General features: G+C 51.1%; 2 protein-coding genes across 5 annotated transcripts in view; both read right to left on the reverse strand.

Annotated features, from left to right (window-relative positions):
• Positions 1-978: 978 nt before the first annotated feature.
• WDR90 (WD repeat domain 90) lies at positions 979-15,166 on the reverse strand. Of its 2 annotated transcripts, none has more exons than XM_040439707.1 (43): positions 15,076-15,166; positions 13,771-13,862; positions 13,404-13,580; positions 13,188-13,326; positions 12,942-13,112; positions 12,590-12,713; positions 12,190-12,260; positions 11,415-11,524; positions 11,145-11,330; positions 10,995-11,051; positions 10,835-10,903; positions 10,554-10,664; positions 10,327-10,472; positions 10,184-10,241; positions 9,639-9,757; positions 9,329-9,490; positions 9,123-9,253; positions 8,919-9,035; positions 8,608-8,843; positions 8,387-8,526; positions 8,182-8,312; positions 7,786-7,916; positions 7,540-7,701; positions 7,319-7,447; positions 7,107-7,240; positions 6,944-7,020; positions 6,329-6,448; positions 6,075-6,251; positions 5,864-5,940; positions 5,475-5,577; positions 4,955-5,076; positions 4,712-4,871; positions 4,107-4,297; positions 3,478-3,646; positions 3,292-3,403; positions 2,985-3,156; positions 2,782-2,904; positions 2,543-2,708; positions 2,329-2,459; positions 2,095-2,238; positions 1,840-1,959; positions 1,640-1,724; positions 979-1,291 (listed from the first exon to the last, which is right to left on the reverse strand). In XM_040439707.1, the coding sequence occupies exons 1-43, from the start codon at positions 15,083-15,085 to the stop codon at positions 1,134-1,136; spliced, it is 5,520 nt and encodes a 1,839-aa protein (XP_040295641.1). In that variant the 5' UTR covers positions 15,086-15,166; the 3' UTR covers positions 979-1,133. The 2 variants fall into 2 exon arrangements, with proteins under 2 accessions (XP_040295641.1, XP_040295640.1); XM_040439706.1 differs by having other exon boundaries at positions 6,329-6,451.
• Positions 15,167-16,802: 1,636 nt separating this feature from the next.
• Positions 16,803-19,942, reverse strand: part of CFAP70 (cilia and flagella associated protein 70) — a 31,938-nt gene continuing 28,798 nt past the window's right edge. For all 3 annotated transcript variants that reach the window (XM_040440161.1, XM_040440162.1, XM_040440163.1), the window contains one exon: positions 16,803-16,927. In XM_040440161.1, the coding sequence (XP_040296095.1) occupies positions 16,847-16,927 (81 nt within the window). In that variant the 3' untranslated portion in view covers positions 16,803-16,846. The remainder of the gene's footprint in view (positions 16,928-19,942) is intronic.

Genomic DNA, 19,942 nt, shown 5'->3' on the forward strand with positions numbered 1-19,942 from the left:
TCAGGTTACCATAGCAGCGAAGAGGGCGGGGCGGAGCAAAGACTCGGAGAACAGCACGTAGCCCTGGTCAAGGTGATCGCTCGCCTAGCAGTCACGTGACTTGTAGATAAAGATAGGAAATTTGTACCACACCGCCACCTGCAGGAGAAGAGTAGTAATGACCGACAGCACACTGCCATCTTCTGGAGGAGGAATAGTAAGGCAGCTCCACACTGCCACCTGCAGGACGAGAGTAGTAATGGCCGACACCACACCACCATCTACTGGAGGAGGAATAGTAAGGCAGCTCCACACTGCCACCTGCTGGCGGAGGGTAATAATATCAGGCACCACACTGGCACCTGCAGGAGAGTAGTAATGGCCGACACCACACTGCCATCTACTGGAGGAGTAAGAGTAAGGCAGCTCCACACTGTCATCTGCTGGCAGAGGGTAGTAATGCCAGGCACCACACTGCCACCTGCAGGAGGAGAGTAGTAATGGCCGACACCACACCACCATCTACTGGAGGAGGAATAGTAAGGCAGCTCCACACTGTCATCTGGTGGCGGACGGTAGTAATGCCAGGCACCACACCATCTTCTGCAGGAGCTCAGCTGATACAGACTGGACATGTTCTATCAGTGTACGGCTCACCGGGGTTACAGCCGCCATTGATCGTTGTTCTGGGTGGGGCCCGGGGTATTTAAAATAAATAAATAAATAAAGAACTATTCAATCATTATAATTGTCTGTGGGAAAGCTGGGTGACAACCAACATGGCCGCACAGAAGAACTAGGCACGTATGCCATATAGTGACAACCATGTGGGAGCTGGGATGGCAGATATATTGGTTGTGTGCCAGCTTTCCCAGAAATATCAAGGACAACACAAGGGCTTATAATAGACACTGGAGATCTCAGAGGAAGTATAAAAAAAAAAATCAAATAAAAAATAAACTTTATAAACTGTGCACAGGAATGGAAAATGACAAAAAATATTCAGAAACTTTTCTTTTTTAATTTTCTTTAAATTAAAGTACAAAAACTTCAAATTTCCGGTAAAAAGCGCCACCCAGAGGATGATCCTTCTGCTGTACAAACTATATACACAAGTCCCAGCTAGAGCAGCGGCGGAGGTCACGTGACACGGCTCAGGCGCTCTGGACGTCCCAGACCAGCACCTGGTTGTAGGAGGCGGTGAAGAGCAGGTTCCCGGATGGTGACACCCGACACAAGTGAACGCCGTCGTCGTGGGCGCAGAAGTCCTGCTGTGTGCCAGCCGACGAGTCAATGACACGCAGGAGGCGCTCTGCAGAGACAGACACCAAAGGGGTTAAAACCTTCCAGCTCCATTGTATGCGTTCTGCAGCTGTTAAAAATACAGTGTGTTCCTCAACATCTCTGCTTGCTCTCAGTGAATGGCAACTGAAAACCTGTGTAGACCTGGTGCATTTATCACAGTTGAGGGTTTGTTACAATTGTATCCCGTCTCGACAATCCTGTCAGCGGCGCCATTCTCTCTCCAGTTCGTTACAATGTATCAGCAGATAAATGACGCCCGCCACGTCCATTCAGAGGGACCAGCCGCAATCTGCAGCCATTTTATGCTGTATCCATACATTGTACGTCGCCAGCGCCTCAGGGCAGTCGGACTTACCGTTGCTGCCCACGACCAGAAGCGATGCCACCGGCGACATGGACAGAGATGCAGCAAAATGCGAGAGCGGGATCCTCAGCAGAACCTGCAGGACAAGACGAGGCTGAATATGGCAGGGGGTAGATATACAATACATAGTGCCCAAGGGTGAGCGCTTGCAGATTGGGGTCTATACAGAGCACAGACTTCACTGACATTACCTGCTTCTGTGCCAGGCTGTAGAAGAGCGCCTCCTTCTCTGCCCCATACCCCGTGTACACCACCGTGCCAGGCTGCCATGGACAGAAAGCTGCAAGGGTCGGAACTGGCGAATCTATTTCCTGCATAGAACATCGGAATCCAGTGTTACATCTACTCTAGTTACAGCCACAGCTGCGTTCATAAGATCTCATAATGTGCAAAACTTTGCTGCCTTGCATTTCGGACGTCTTGGGCCTTTCTATGGCTCCGCTCACCTTCTCGCTGTCAGGGGCCGGGAAGCTCAACCAGTCCAAGAGCTCGCACTTATCCTTCGCCCAATCAGAGGCCCAGATGCTAACCCGCCGATCTGAACTGGCAGCCAACCAGATCTCTCCTCCTTGAAGGCAGAGTTCTTCAGGCTTCACAAGGATGACAGAAACAGGGTTAATATCCGAGCGTCAGCGGAGGAGGGGATCTGGGGGGAGGGGGGACGTCCTACTACACGTTACCTTCCTGGGGGAGAACTGGATGGTGCTGATGGGCGACCCCTTGTGGTCGCTCAGTACCCGGATGGTCATTCCTGTCTGCGGGCTGCTGACCGCCATCAGGCCGTCCTTCCCACCAGACAGCAGAACGTCACCTGCGAGACCATAACATGAGGTGGTCACTACACACTGTCCCCTCATCTGCCCTGAGCCGTGCAAGCTCTGCTACATCACTGACCGGTGAGGGAGAAGGCCACGGCAGTCACCGCACACGGGTGGGGATGGATCTTCATTTCCATCTCCGTCCTGGACACGCTGAAGAAGCGGATGGTCCCGTCGCTGTAGCCGGCCGCTAACCTCGGACCCGACGCTGCGTGGCGATTCCAGTCCAGGCACAGGCAGCTCTGCGGGAGATGACTGGTGTCAGGAGGGTGGGATAAAGCCCTCTTAGAGGGCGGTGAGGGAGGCTGCCGTTACCTGGTTGAGGACTTGGAACTGAAGGAGCAGCTCGCAGCTGTGAAGCGACCAGATGCACACGCTGCCGTCCTCCCCGCACGTGGCGCAGTGCGTCTCCCCCGGACCCACCACTAAACCCATCACCTGCAGAAACAGAAGCCGCGGACCCTTACACTCAGCCATGGGTATGCATTCCGCTCCTCTGCCATCGTCGTGGCTCCTACCTTGTTCCGGTGACCACTGATGAGACGGATGCTGGTGTTCTCCACCCAGTTGATGTACCACAAGGTGCCAGCCGTGGTGCCCACGATGCCCATGTCCAGGGCATCATCGAAAGAGGCGCTGACAATGGCGCCGTCCAGGGTCATCTCTTGTTCCATGAGGACGGAGGAAGTGCTAGAGAGAAAAATGGCCATTCAGTGATTTATTTCCAGTTTCTCAGATGGCGGCAGTAGTGCCGCCACCATTCACTGCCCCCAGGAGCTGACAATCTCGTTTCCGCTAAAGGGTTAAGCGGGAGGTTCTTCGTACCTGGCCTCGGAGCCCTTGTGCCTCAGCTCCTGCACGGCGGCCACAGACCAGAGTCGGATCCTGCGGGTGTTACTGCCGGTCAGCAGCCGGTTCCCTCGGCACAGCAGGGCACCTGAGCAGCGGAGCACAGGAGAGTTACACGTGTACGTGGCGTCAGTGGAGGGCGGCTGCGGAGCGGGCACTCACCTATCTCCCCACGATCCGCTTCCCAGGTCATGAAGCAGCGGTGAGTCTGGGCGTCCCACACACACACCTGCCCCGTGCTACAGCCGGTGTACACCAGGGAGGTCGCGTTATAGGTCAGCGAGGTCAGCTCTGCTACGCCAACCTTGTCCGGAACAGCTGCTCTGTAGACCTAGGGAGGGACAGGAGGGGTTAAAGAGACAGAGAAACCGGAAAACAGTTTGGCGATGTTTCTTTGCTGCTGAGATCTGATCACAAGCCCGAAGCCTGAGGCTGCACTACTGAGAGAGTCTGATGACATCATCAGATGTCAGGTTGTCATGGAGACCCACTTATCTCCATCATGTTTAATATTACGGATGTTGCACGTCCACATGACAACACTTCCCGTCGGTGCTCTGACCCCCTACTATAGGGACACTGCTGCCCTCACGGATAGTGTCAGGTGTGAACACTGACGAGGACGGGGATTCACCATCCTATGACAAGAGCACAGGACGGGAAGTGTTGTCATAGCCACGTGTGTCTGGTTTATGCTCTTTACTCATTCTTGCAGCCCCCTCCTCCTAGGAACTTCTGGGGTCCCAGCTCATGACTCTGACGACCATGCAGCAGTGCATCATGGGACTTACCTTCATCTGACATGACGTCCCATTGTTTTCCAATCGCCAAAAGTTTACAGTCCTGCTGCTGACGCAAGCAAAGGTGTCGGCGTGTGAGGGGTTAAAGACTGCGGCGTGGGCGGGCGCGGACAGCTTACTGCTCGCCAGCATCTCATAGGTCCTGGTGCTCCACAGCGCGAGGGTCCCGTCCCTGTAGTCACCTGGAGGCAGTACATGGCTTAATACAATATACGGGCACGATAAGTGTTAAAGGGGAACTCCATATACACTTATGTCCAGAGCAGGGGGCGGAGCCTGACACAAAGTAGCGCCTCCCCGGCTTTATACAGTAAGGTTTATCACGTGTCATTTTAAAAGGGGCCCTATCATCGTATAGACCAGTAATAGAGGGGCCTCCACTCAGGACACCCACCGAATTGTGGGCAGTGAATATTTGGGGATAACTACTGAGCGAGACCCCCCCCGCAGCAATCACCTCATTGTGGGGGAGGAGCATCTGGGCTAAGTACAGCCCCTGAGGAACAAGGAGGAGCGACACCCGGAAGAATCCTCCAAAGCAGTGGTCCTCCACCTATGACACTTGGGGTGACGGCAGTCCCCTCCTCCGCACTCACCCACAGTGAGCAGCAACCGGTCGTCCCTGGAGAAGCTCATGGCCTGGACCTCGGAGCGGTGGCCCTGCAGGACCTTTACGCAGGATCCATCTTGTGTGGTCCAGACTCTGATCTGACAGAGGGAAGATCCGTCCCCGGAGCCAGAGGCGGAGGCCAGGATCTGTGCGGGGGGAAAAGGAGGCTCAGCCACACGTGGACATGGTCAGGCTGATGGGAGATGCAGGAAAAGGGGGGGCTACCTACCTGAGCATCATGGGTGAGCGCCAGGGTGGAGATCTCCTCTGGGTGTCCGAGCCAGTGACGCTGTGACCCAGAATGCAGATCTTCCACCACGATCACACAGCCGCTCGTGTAAGCGAAGAACCCTGCATGAGACAAGCCTTCTGCTCTGTAACTTTACATTTTTTCAAGATCCCTGCTTTCTGTCAGTAAATGGGAACGTCCAGAGGCTGAAAACCTAAATGCATCTCCCAGCTGAGGGTTTGTTACAATTGTAAGGTGAACACAGGAGCAGCACAGATCTCTTTCCTCTGCTGATGATTCGCTACAATGTATCAGTGCAAGAAAGAGACTGTATCCTCACAGACGGTTTATCTAGATTGGATGCAACTGTAACAAACCTTCAGCTGTGAATGCTCAATTAGGTTAGACAGGTTTTCAGCCTCTATTGCCATTCACTGCCAGCAAGAAGAATCCTTAAAAACCATGTATTTACATAAAACCGGGAGCCCCCTTTAAATAGGGGAAGTTTATTGCATCTTACCTGTATCCGGGTTCCACACCATGTTCCCCCGCCCGTTGCCATTATACCCAATCACTGCCCTGAGGACCAACCTCTCCTGCCCGGCTGGAGGATGGCACGCCGCCTGCAAAACATAAACCACTCCAAAGTCAAGTAGATGACCCCCCCTTAGAATAAGGTTTCAATATGGAAGAGGAGAGGGGGAAGGGGGGGGGGGGGGTCTCTGGTCTAATACAATGGAATCAACCCGATACCTGAGTGGTCCCGGACTCTAGGCTCACCCGTTACATCCCCAGCAGGGGGCGCTGTATACTAGGCCCCTATACTCCGACAACCCCTCTGATATCATGAGGGATCAGCGGACCATCACCCCCACCATCCAAAGTTCTTGTTGGGGTTCCCCCCCTTACCTGGACTGGGAAGGAACTCTTAAAACGAGGGGTGAAGTGCGTGTAGACATCAGGACGTGGGGGGTCCGGCTGCAGATCTAAGAAATGAAGACCAGCAGGACTCAGATTACTGGAGACCACTGTTTGGCTGTCAGGGCATGCTGGGAGTTGTGGTTTCTCTGCAGCTCCAGGTGCGGCCGTATTCTCAGTACTGGTCGGTGGTCGCTCTTACCTGCGGCTGGGCTGGCGCTGATGCCACCTCTGCTCCGGGGCAGATCGCTCCTGTTCAGACGGTTTTCGATGATGACGAGGGATGACTCGCCGCCGCTTTCCTCCGGATCCTCGACGTCCACCTCTTCTACCTTTGACTCCTCGTGGACGACTTGCCCCAGATCTTCATCATCCGACTCTGGACAGAAGGACAAGGATTTAGGAGGCCACCGGTTTCCGGGCCCGGTCATAAAGGACTGGCAGGTCCTCTCCTACCTGTGTTCTCTGCGCGCTGCACCGGGCTGATATCCAGGCGGGGGGGAGAGGAGACACAGGGGCGAGGGGCCGCCACCCGAGGCATCCCACTGGAGATGAAGGTGGAGTCTCTTCTCTGATCTGCTGTGGGATAAAAAAAAAAAAGATTAAAGATAAAGTCTTCTGCAGCTTTTGAATAAACCTAAACTTCATGGTCTCTGCTTGCTGTCAGTGAGTGAAAACCTTCTTTACAACCAGGCCTGGAAATGCGTCCTAATCATGCGCGGCTCACAAAGCTGTATGGCTTGGTCAGAGTATCAGGGGTCTAACCTGCCCCTGCGTCAGCTGGACATGAGCAATCTTCAATCACTTCTGTCAGCAAGCAGTGATCTTGACCAGGCAGGAAAACACAACTTCAGGACAACTTCCCCCTTGTGCTAAACTCCAGGTTCATAGCTTTAAAGTAAAACTGATACACTGTAACAAACCAAACAGTTGCATGCACAGGACTAAGGTAAGGATGAGTTTTCACCCTCTGAATATAAGCAATGAATCTTTCAATTCACCCACAGCAAGCAGAGATATCAACAACAAGAAACAAAGTATCAGAAAGTTAAAGATATAAAACTCACTTACCGGCGCTGGATTGGAGGGGGAGCGGCAGACGCCCCATGATGCTAGACTGGCGGACAGTGGGCAGACACCCTGCATGGCTGCAGACAGGAAGAGAATGATAGTAACTCCTATAACTGTCAGTGAATAGAAGCAATTAGATTATTCAGTGCGGTGATAAGCCCACCTGACATCCTGACTGCCAGCGTCAGGAGCTGCTTCAAAGTCCCAAATAAAAATGGCGTCTCCGGCAGTGATCACGTGCTGCTGATCGGGGGAGAACTCCGCCTGCTGAATCGGCTCAGAGTGCCCGATGAAGACCTGAAGAAGAGCGGGACACAGCAACGTGAATACACGTAGAGGAGAGAGAACGCCCACATACAGACATGGCAAACTTACCTGCGGGCGCGAGTGTCCTGCCAGGCCATGATCCCACACTTTCAGGATCCGGTCCCCGGCTGTCACGAGGTAGCGGTTATCCTCACTCACCGCCACCAAGGAGCAGTGCTCTTTGTGCACATTTGTGACCTGGGGGACGACGACAGACAAGTCACCTGTAGATGGCAGCAGAGATGCGGGCGGCACGGCCCCATGTAGGATGACGCAGATGACGCACTCACCTCTCTAATCAGCCGACCCGTAGTGGGGTCCAGCCACAGGATCTTGTTTCCAGAGGTGGACACCAGAAGGTGGTAAGGACGGAGGGGACTGAAGGCGATGCCCAGGGCGCAGTCCAGCCTGGTGCTGTCCAAGTCCAGGATACTAACATCAACCCGCAGGACCTGGAAAACACCAAGAGAGGGCAGCATGGGGGAGGTGGGCTGAGGGGGACCCCTCTACTGCATCCATGCAGGTCACCCCTTTACCTCATCCAACGAGCGTCCCTCCATGAAGGTCACCGTATATTCGGTAGGTCCGATGAAGGCCAAGAGGCGACCGTCCCTGCTGAGAGTCAGCGCCCGAGGGCCCTGCTCTGAGCTCTTGCAAACCACGTTACCTGAGCAAGGAAACAGAAGTGAAAATTCTGCAGATCTCTGCTTTCTGTAGGTGAACGAAAGCCTGAGGGTAATAAAACCATGAGTTTGTTACAATGTATCAGTGTATATCAGACCCGTCAGCCTGGAGTAGAGGACAGGACTGCCTGCGCTGACACACTGTAACAACACCAGGTGTATATGAAGAACCCATCCTGCTCCTGACCCCTCCCTGTGCAGAATCCGGAGCCATCATGGTCCCTGAAACCCGATGTTCCCCGCACTCACCGAGCACCCGCACCACGTGCTGCTCTCTGTGACCAATGCTGTAGAGAGCAAGGGACCCCATGGAGCAGGCGCTGTACATCAGACCGCCATCCGGAGAGAAGAGAAGGCCGGTTATGGCTCCTCGGTGCTGCCTGCGCGGAGAAGGACAGGAGTTATAGTCCCAATAATCCGATATTTTTCAGCAGCACCCCTCCTCCACACTCACTTGTGCTCTGCTTGTAGAGCGGTCGCGGCCACATCAAAATAGCGTACCGCCCCGCTGCTGAAGCCGCAGGCCAGGGCCTGCTGGTCGGGGTGGAAGGCCGCGGTGCACGGGGTCTCCTCGTTGGCTGTGAAGTCATACAACTGCAAACACAAGAGCAAGCGGAGATGTCACCTCCCGTACATAGCAGAGGCAGATGCGTTACGGATGCACCGCGTTACTACCTGCTGCAGGGAGACCACGTCCCAGATCCGGATGGTCTTGTCGCTGGACACAGTGGCGAGCTGAGGGTAAGAAGGGTGAGCGGAGAAGGCAAGCAGCGAATCGGTGTGAGAGCGCATGAGGGTCTGGTACCCCCGGGAAGGAACATCTAGGACCCCGAGCTCCCCACTTCTAGTGCAGGACAGGACGCGCAGACCCTCGGGACTGATGGACACACAGCTGACCGGACCCTCATGCTCTGCGGGGGGAGGAGTCATATATGGTCAGTATCCACCACCTACCTGATAGGTACCGCTTCTACCCAGCAACTCACCTGCCTCCAGGAAGACCCCAGAGAAGTCTAAGGGCCACAGCCGCATGTAGCCGTCCTCAGATCCGGTGGCACAGTAGGTGGCCGACACACAGACGCTGTTTATGGCTATGCCAGGACCTGATGATATAAATGATTGGCGTCATAATATGATGAGCATGACCCATAAGACACAATATGGCCGCTCAGTACTATATGGCGCCTTACCAGAGCTGAAGGTCGTCTTCTCCCGCCGCTCGCCATGCTGGGCCGGGGTCGTCTGTAGGCGGCGCACGTTGCTCAGCGACACATTCTTGTAGTCTATCTCCAGGATGTGCCCGCTGCGGCTGCACACGTAGCTGATAGGGACAGGGTGGTAAGTCAGCCGTAAGTCCGGGAATCAGGCAGCCGTGGTCAGTGCGACCTCTACTCACAGGGTTCGCTCTTCAAGTTCTCGGTCAGGGCTGTGTCCAACTTCAAACGCCAGGTCTGTGAACTCCAGGTTGTGGTACTCCCCCAAATTAACCGGGCAGGACCGCAGTGCCCCACCTCGTACCCGCCATAAACGCACATTGTCCCGGCCACATGATACCATCCTGCAAAGAGAAGAGACGGGTCACAGGACGGTGTGGAAGACGCATGCTCATCCAAAATACCACGAGGATGCGTGTGCGCTGCACCGTGACACGTCAGCTGATGGCACCATCGCTAATAATATGCCATAGTCTCTACAGCACCAAATACCTGGTGTCATCAAAGAAGGCGATCTTCATAGTCTGGATATCTACGTCTGTATGAGCCTTCGCCAGGACGACCACTTCACCACCGCGGCTAGCCTGAGACGTGTTCCACACAACCACCATCTGTGGGGAGAAGCAGACACCAAACATATTGTAGAGAGCCACTGTGAACATCCATTACTGATCCTGAGTTATATCCTTTATTATACTCCAGAGCTGCACTCAGTATTCTGCTGGTGCAGTCACTGTGTACATACATTACTTATCCTGTACTGATCCTGAGTTACATCCTGTATTATACTCCAGAGCTGCACTCACTATTCTGCTGGTGCAGTCACTGTGTACATACATTACATTACTGATCCTGTACTGATCCTGAGTTACATCCTGTATTATACTCCAGAGCTGCACTCACTATTCTGCTGGTGCAGTCACTGTGTACATACATTACTTATCCTGTACTGATCCTGAGTTACATCCTGTATTATACTCCAGAGCTGCACTCACTATTCTGCAGGTCTCTGAATATTGCTTTGGATTCTAGCTTACATTTTTCCCGTGTCCGTCCTTCCCGACTCCACAGAGAACGGCTCCGCTGTGTGAGAAGCTGAAAGAGACATGATACGCGCAGGATGATTACAAAGCCCCGGCCATTAGGTGGCGCCGTTCCCCGGATTACCTCTATGACTGACCTGAGGTAGCACATGGAGTGGGCGTGCGTCCTGAACATGGCCAGGCAGTCGCCCTTCTCAAAGTCCCAGAGCCGCACCATGCTGAGGGTGCCAGTCTGTGCGGAGGCCAGGAGGGTGCAGCTCCCGTTAAATGCCAGGGCAGACACCTGCAGGGACAGCACAGCGGTGTTGGCAGAGAGAAGGGGCCGGTGGCGCCCAGGGTGGCCTCTCCCTACAGGAGACGTTACCTTGTCAGTGTGTCCCAGGAGGAGCCGCTGATCTCCGCTCTCCACATCCAGCACCACGATCACAGCGTGACACGGATAGACCACCGAGCAACCGGCGCGGGTCCACAGAGCCTGCAACACAGAGGATGTTGGGAGTAGTAGTAATACCAGGATAGGATGGACAGGGCACTACAAAAGATGCCGGGTGTGGTAGTAATAGACCGGACAGTAGAGAGGATGCTAGGAGTAGCAGTTATACCAGGATGAGGTTGATGGGAGTAGTAGTACTACCAGTCACTCACACATCGCTCGGTGCAGCCTCCGAAGCCGATGATTCTTCTCAGTTTCAGGATTGGATCAGGAAGAAGCTTCTGGAAAGTAAGATGGGGGTGAACATAGACGTCACAAAATAGGACCCCCGACCCCCATGGTGCTGGCGACACCCGCTCCTCCTGATCTCACCTTCCCCTCAGGTTCTGCCGATAACATCGCCGGTCTGGGGGTCGTCGTGTGAACGACCTGCGAGACAAGGGAGAAGTAAGAACGGCTGCAGCAGGGAGACCCCCCCCCCCCCCAATGTACCAGACAACATGGCGGACAGCGTGATGTCACCTTCTCCAGGTCAGCAGAATGCCTGTGGATGGCGAGATCCCGTCCTCTGTGTGCGTACACATGAACCCCGCCATCATCCTCCTCCCCCGCGCTGCTCTCCTGCTCTACGTCCTCTCCTGGTCTCCCACACACGGACAGGTAGCGCTCAGGGATGGACTCCGCACTTAGGAGAGTGCGCCGGGGAAGCTGAAAGAGAGAAGAGGCAAATATGTGGTGACAGAGACACGAGGCGGGCGGCCACACGGCGGAATCATGGCGGAGACGGCTGACCGGTCTGGGGGTCGTAATCTGCTGGATGAGGGAGACTCTGTCCTGCACGGGTTTACTGACGGTGACAGAGCGGGGGCGTTCCCGAAGAGGACTGCGAGAGGGAGGGGCGCCTGCGGAGAGAGGAAACACATCCAGAAGAGTGAGTGCAGCTCTGGAGTATAATACAGGATGTAACTCAGGATCAGTACAGGATAAGTAATGTATGTACACAGTGACTGCACCAGCAGAATAGTGAGTGCAGCTCTGGAGTATAATACAGGATGTAACTCAGGATCAGTACAGGATAAGTAATGTAATGTATGTACACAGTGACTGCACCAGCAGAATAGTGAGTGCAGCTCTGGAGTATAATACAGGATGTAACTCAGGATCAGTACAGGATAAGTAATGTAATGTATGTACACAGTGACTGCACCAGCAGAATAGTGAGTGCAGCTCTGGAGTATAATACAGGATGTAACTCAGGATCAGTACAGGATAAGTAATGTATGTACACAGTGACTGCACCAGCAGAATAGTGAGTGCAGCTCTAGAGTATAATACAGGATGTAACTCAGGATCAGTACAGGATAAGTAATGTAATGTATGTACACAGTGACTGCACCAGCAGAATAGTGAGTGCAGCTCTGGAGTATAATACTGGATAAGTAATGTATGTACACAGTGACTCCCATTGTGATGTAAGCTGTAAGAGATGTGTAATATTCTCCGCCTGTCTATATCAGTGAGATGTCTCTCCCTTAGACCTCAGCAGAGCGATCACAGAGTCTCTCACCTGGGGCTGCTGTGGACGACTGTCCCTTCTGGATGGAATCGTAGGGCAGCTTGGAGGCGTCTGAAGGAAACCTGAAAGAAAATCCATTAACTCCTTACTGAAGAGATACTATAGCCTGAAGTGCTCAGCGGGGTCCTGGCTCAGATTCCCAGTGATGAAAACTTCTGAGGTGTCGCCATGGCGTGTCAGAGGATGTATTTCCAGTGCTTATTGATAGATATGCCATGGCCGCTGCCTGCGGGTGCGCTCTGCACCGCCAGCTTCCTCTCTAGTGCACTACTGGTCAGTACATGCAGACAAGACACATGTGGGCATACTCCGGGGGAGGGGGCGGTGGCCGGATGGATCCCCCTCTTCGGAGTTTACCTTTTACATCACCTCGAAGGGGTTTCTTACTCACCTTATGAAGTCGTACAGGTCGTCCCATTTCTCTCCTTTAGGAACCGGAAATGCCATCTCCCGGGGCATCGGAGCAACTCCATCTTGTAAAGCCTTGGACTGCCGGGCCTCCGTATAAGTCATTGCTGGAACGACAGATTTGGGACTCAGTGTCCTCTTTAGACAAGGGCAGGAACGACAGATTTGGGACTCAGTCTCTAAGAGTCATCACAGACACCTTTGCCTTAATCGCAAGGGGCATCAGCGGTCACCCAGGCAAATGCCTCCTGGAGAAGGTGTCCCAGGTGGACACCCCCTCTAAGCGTCACCGTCCGTCCTCTCACAGGAGACACACATATACTCTCCCTTCTTACCAGGGTTGAAGATGAGGTCGCTCGTCACTAGGTTCTTCACCAGTAGGTTGGAGCAGAGCTTGACGCTCCTCAGGTGGCTGTATGTCCGGCTCTGGTACAAAGACAGGATATAGCGGAGGTCCAGCAATAGACACGTCCACCGGGACCCTGACGGAGCCGGGCCCACCAGACCTGGGGAGGAAAAGAGGCAGTTGAACCATGTCCACCTATCAGTGGATGAGGGTCGCACATGCTCCGTGCACTCACCATGACGGGCGCTCTGCGCTGTGCTGTCATACACTGAGCCCTTCACCGCTCCGCACACGAACGGGAACTGCAGCCACGTGGCCGTGGACTTAAACTCCTTGAAGAGGTTGGAGAAGGAGATTCGGATGGTCTGACCGTCCTGGAGAGAAGGACACGGGAGGTCACACAGGCCCCTCTCCAATATCTACTACCGTGTCCACCCCTCCCCCGACTCACCTCTGCGCTCACGTCCACGTGGACCACAAAATGCTTCCCGGGTATCGGCCTGAACAGCACGTAGAGGTGACGCCCGGTCAGCCCCAGACTCTGGGAACTGGTCTTGGGGATCTGGATGTAGTTTCCTGCAGGGACGGACCCCCGGATCTTGTAGACGGTGCACCGCAGGCTTCTGTCCTGCAGCAGGTAAGGGTACAGGATGAGGGCGAGATGCGGGCGTTACCACAATGCCAGAAAGCAGAGCTGCTGCAAACGTGCAGATCACAGAGTGTGAGGGCGATGGCCAGTACAGGGTGTCTATGAGCCGTCACATGACACGCGCTGCTGTCACGCCCCCCAGTACTAGAACCGATAACGTGGCGGTTACCATGAGAGCGGTGACGTCGCCTTCCTTGCTCGATCGCTTCCATTCCTCCAGCTGCACGTGCTTAAAAACATTCACGAACGGGTGCTGCCAAACTGCGCAAATGTGGAAGGGAAAAACCACATTAGATGCCAAATCACCTGCCAGTAATCCCCCCACAAATAGTCGCCCGCCAGTGACTCCCCCCATATAAATCGCCCGCCAGTGACTCCCCCCATATAAATCGCCCGCCAGTGACTCCCCCCATATAAATCGCCCGCCAGGGACTCCCCCCATATAAATCGCCCGCCAGGGACTCCCCCCATATAAATCGCCCGCCAGGGACTCCCCCCATATAAATCGCCCGCCAGTGATCCCCCCCCCCATATAATCGCCCGCCAGTGACAGCTGCCCCCCAGTATTGATGTAACTTCACCATATACCCTGCTGAAGAACGCAGAATAAAGGCGGGGGGAGACACTAGCAAGTCATTTCCACCACCCCCGTGACCCCCTATATAACACATCACCACCCCCAGTGACCCCCTATATAACACATCACCACCCCCAGTGACCCCCTATATAACACATCACCACCCCCAGTGACCCCCTATATAACACATCACCACCCCCAGTGACCCCCTATATAACATATCACCACCCCCAGTGACCCCCTATATAACATATCACCACCCCCAGTGACCCCCTATATAACATATCACCACCCCCAGTGACCCCCTATATAACATATCACCACCCCCAGTGACCCCCTATATAACACATCACCACCCCCAGTGACCCCCTATATAACACATCACCACCCCCGGTGACCCCCTATATAACACATCACCACCCCCGGTGACCCCCTATATAACACATCACCACCCCCGGTGACCCCCTATATAACACATCACCACCCCCAGTGACCCCCTATATAACATATCACCACCCCCAGTGACCCCCTATATAACATATCACCACCCCCAGTGACCCCCTATATAACACATCACCACCCCCAGTGACCCCCTATATAACACATCACCACCCCCAGTGACCCCCTATATAACACATCACCACCCCCAGTGACCCCCTATATAACATATCACCACCCCCAGTGACCCCCTATATAACACATCACCACCCCCAGTGACCCCCTATATAACATATCACCACCCCCGGTGACCCCCTATATAACACATCACCACCCCCAGTGACCCCCTATATAACATATCACCACCCCCAGTGACCCCCTATATAACACATCACCACCCCCGTGACCCCCTATATAACATATCACCACCCGTCTTACTTATCGCCCGGTTTTCCTCACCTCCAGCCATGGCTCCCAGTCCGCAGCTCAATCCTCCCGCCGTGACCAACTGTCTGTACACCGGTGACGTCACCTCCAGCCCTAACGACCATTCCAGAGCGTCGCCCCGCCCCTGGAGACCGATCGCAGGCTGATGACGTAGAGCAGAGCTAACATGTTGCTAGGCAACCGCCGCTGCCTATATATACGGATGGAAGAGTCAGCACTCAGCTCATTGACAATGCGGCTCCTCGGCCCGAGCGGACCACAGTCCCTGTGTCCCTGACGGCCCGGCCTCTGCCTGGGCTTGCACATTCCCCCTCATCCTGTTCACCTGCGCTCTGCAAGACTCCGGGCATCTGGGCTTTTTTTTTTTTTAAGTCTACGTCTACACGATGACATTTGTCGCGCGACAGATAGGGCACAACTACACTGCAACATTTTGTTGCACTAATGTCGCGCGACAATATTTATAATGGCAGTCTATGGTGTCGCACTGCAACATGCTGCATCTCGAATGGATTTTCTGTGACTGTTGCGTCGCAGTATGTTGCATGTTGCAGTGCGACACCATATTCAACGATTTAGACAGCACTCCAGGTTTGGTTAATGGATTTGTATTTGTATTAGCCGGACATAGTGGTCCTTTTTAAGACTGAAACAACATTTCGGGCAGAAAGCATGCCCTTCATCAGGCTAGTGATGCGCACATGCGAGTTTCAGTCTTAGGCTACTTTCACACTTGCGGCAGAGAGATCCGGCAAGCAGTTCCGTCGCCGGAACTGCCTGCCGGATCAGGCAAAATGTATGCTAACTGATGGCATTAGTAAGACTGATCAGGATCCTGATCAGTCTTAAAAATGCCTGATCAGTCGAAAAAATGCATTGAAATGCCGGATCCGTCTTTCCGGTGTCATCCGGCAAAAACGGATCCGGCATTTATTTTTTCACCTTTTTTTCAGTCTGCGCATGCGCATACCGGAAGGACGGATCCGGCATTCCGGTATTCTGAATGCCGGATCCGGCACTAATACATTCCTATGGGAAAAAATGCCTGATCCGGCATTCAGGCAAGTCTTCAGTTTTTTTAGCCGGAGATAAAACCGTAGCATGCTACGGTTTTCTCTTTTGCCTGATCAGTCAAAACGACTGAACTGAAGACATACTGATGCAAACTGAACGGATTACTCTCCATTCAGAATGCATGGGGACATACCTGATCAGTTCTTTTCCGGTATAGAGCCCCTGTGACGGAACTCTATGCCGGAAAAGAACAACGCAAGTGTGAAAGTAGCCTTAAACAGGACCACTATGTCCGGCTAATACAAATAAAAGTCCATTAACCAAACCTGGAGTGCTGTCTAAATTGTTGAATACTTACACGTTCCAAGAGGTGGAGCAAGGAACGCACCGAGACGTGCACCCAAACCAGTCAGTAAAGATAGAGATTTCACTACGAGATTTCAATACTCCAGTGCGACACCGTAGACTGCCATTATAAAAATTGTTGCGCGACATTAGTGCAACCAAATGTCGTCGTGTAGACGTAGCCTAAAACTACAACCCCCATCATGCACTGAAAGCCCCAGGCTGTTCTTGTAAAAAAAAATATTAATTAAAATCACCTGACCACAAGGACACAATCATCCATGCTTTACACTGCAGGATATATTCAAAGAAAACAGAGAAGATATTTGTAAACAACTTTATTGATAGAAATGTATGAAAGCCCCTATCCCCCCGAAATCCCTGGTCCTGGAGGGTTAGGGGGGCCTCTGTGCTGAAGGTGTCATCAGAAGGACGGGTCTCCGAAGCCCACCTCCTCCTGGAGCTGCTGGATCTCTGTCAACAGGGTCTGATCCTGTACAAGTAACTGCGGGAGACAGAAGACCATGCATTAGTATGTGACCGGGTACCGGATATACCCCCATATACAGTATACTACCAGTATATACCCCCATATACAGTATAGTACCAGTATATACCCCCATATACAGTATACTACCCAGTATATACCCCCATATACAGTATACTACCCAGTATATACAGTATACTACCAGTATATACCCCCATATACAGTATACTACCAGTATATACCCCCATATACAGTATACTACCCAGTATATACCCCCATATACAGTATACTACCCAGTATATACCCCCATATACAGTATACTACCCAGTATATACAGTATACTACCAGTATATACCCCCATATACAGTATACTACCAGTATATACCCCCATATACAGTATACTACCAGTATATACCCCCATATACAATATACTACCCAGTATATACCCCCATATACAGTATACTACCAGTATATACCCCCATATACAGTATACTACCCAGTATATAGCCCCATATACAGTATAATACCAGTATACACCCCATATACAGTATACTACCCAGTATATAGCCCCATATACAGTATACTACCCAGTATATAGCCCCATATACAGTATACTACCAGTATATAGCCCCATATACAGTATACTACCAGTATATAGCCCCATATATAGTATACTACCCAGTATATACCCCCATATACAGTATACTACCAGTATATATACCCCCATATACAGTATACTACCAGTATATATACCCCCATATTCAGTATACTACCAGTATATACCCCCACATACAGTATACTACCAGTATATACCCCCATATACAGTATACTACCAGTATATACCCCCATATACAATATACTACCCAGTATATACCCCCATATACAATATACTACCCAGTATATACCCCCATATACAGTATACTACCAGTATATACCCCCATATACAGTATACTACCCAGTATATAGCCCCATATACAGTATACTACCAGTATATAGCCCCATATACAGTATACTACCCAGTATATAGCCCCATATACAGTATACTACCAGTATATAGCCCCATATACAGTATACTACCAGTATATACCCCCATATACAGTATACTACCAGTATATAGCCCCATATACATTATACTACCCAGTATATACCCCATATACAGTATACTACCAGTATATAGCCCCATATACAGTATACTACCCAGTATATAGCCCCATATACAGTATACTACCAGTATATAGCCCCACATACAGTATACTACCAGTATATACCCCCATATACAGTATAGTACCAGTATATACCCCCATATACAGTATACTACCCAGTATATACCCCCATATACAGTATACTACCCAGTATATACAGTATACTACCAGTATATACCCCCATATACAGTATACTACCAGTATATACCCCCATATACAGTATACTACCCAGTATATACCCCCATATACAGTATACTACCCAGTATATACCCCCATATACAGTATACTACCCAGTATATACAGTATACTACCAGTATATACCCCCATATACAGTATACTACCCAGTATATACCCCCATATACAGTATACTACCCAGTATATACAGTATACTACCAGTATATACCCCCATATACAGTATACTACCAGTATATACCCCCATATACAGTATACTACCAGTATATACCCCCATATACAATATACTACCCAGTATATACCCCCATATACAGTATACTACCCAGTATATAGCCCCATATACAGTATAATACCAGTATACACCCCATATACAGTATACTACCCAGTATATAGCCCCATATACAGTATACTACCCAGTATATAGCCCCATATACAGTATACTACCAGTATATAGCCCCATATACAGTATACTACCAGTATATAGCCCCATATATAGTATACTACCCAGTATATACCCCCATATACAGTATACTACCAGTATATATACCCCCATATACAGTATACTACCAGTATATATACCCCCATATTCAGTATACTACCAGTATATACCCCCATATACAGTATACTACCAGTATATACCCCCATATACAGTATACTACCAGTATATACCCCCATATACAATATACTACCCAGTATATACCCCCATATACAATATACTACCCAGTATATACCCCCATATACAGTATACTACCAGTATATACCCCCATATACAGTATACTACCCAGTATATAGCCCCATATACAGTATACTACCAGTATATAGCCCCATATACAGTATACTACCAGTATATAGCCCCATATACAGTATACTACCAGTATATAGCCCCATATACAGTATACTACCAGTATATAGCCCCATATACATTATACTACCAGTATATACCCCCATATACAGTATACTACCAGTATATAGCCCCATATACAGTATACTACCCAGTATATAGCCCCATATACAGTATACTACCAGTATATAGCCCCATATACAGTATACTACCAGTATATACCCCCATATACAGTATACTACCAGTATATAGCCCCATATACATTATACTACCCAGTATATACCCCATATACAGTATACTACCAGTATATAGCCCCATATACAGTATACTACCCAGTATATAGCCCCATATACAGTATACTACCAGTATATAGCCCCACATACAGTATACTACCAGTATATACCCCCACATACAGTATACTACCAGTATATAGCCCCATATACATTATACTACCAGTATATACCCCCATATACAGTATACTACCAGTATATACCCCATATACAGTATACTACCCAGTATATACCCCATATACAGTATACTACCCAGTATATACCCCATATACAGTATACTACCAGTATATACCCCCATATACAGTATACTACCAGTATATACCACCACATTCAGTATACTACCCAGTATATACCCCCACATACAGTATACTACCAGTATATACCCCCACATACAGTATACTACCAGTATATACCCCCACATACATTATACTACCCAGTATATACCCCCACATACAGTATACTACCAGTATATACCCCCATATACAGTATACTACCAGTATATAGCCCC

The sequence above is a fragment of the Bufo bufo genome, chromosome 7, assembly GCF_905171765.1.
Source record: "Bufo bufo chromosome 7, aBufBuf1.1, whole genome shotgun sequence".
Classification (NCBI taxonomy): domain Eukaryota; kingdom Metazoa; phylum Chordata; class Amphibia; order Anura; family Bufonidae; genus Bufo; species Bufo bufo.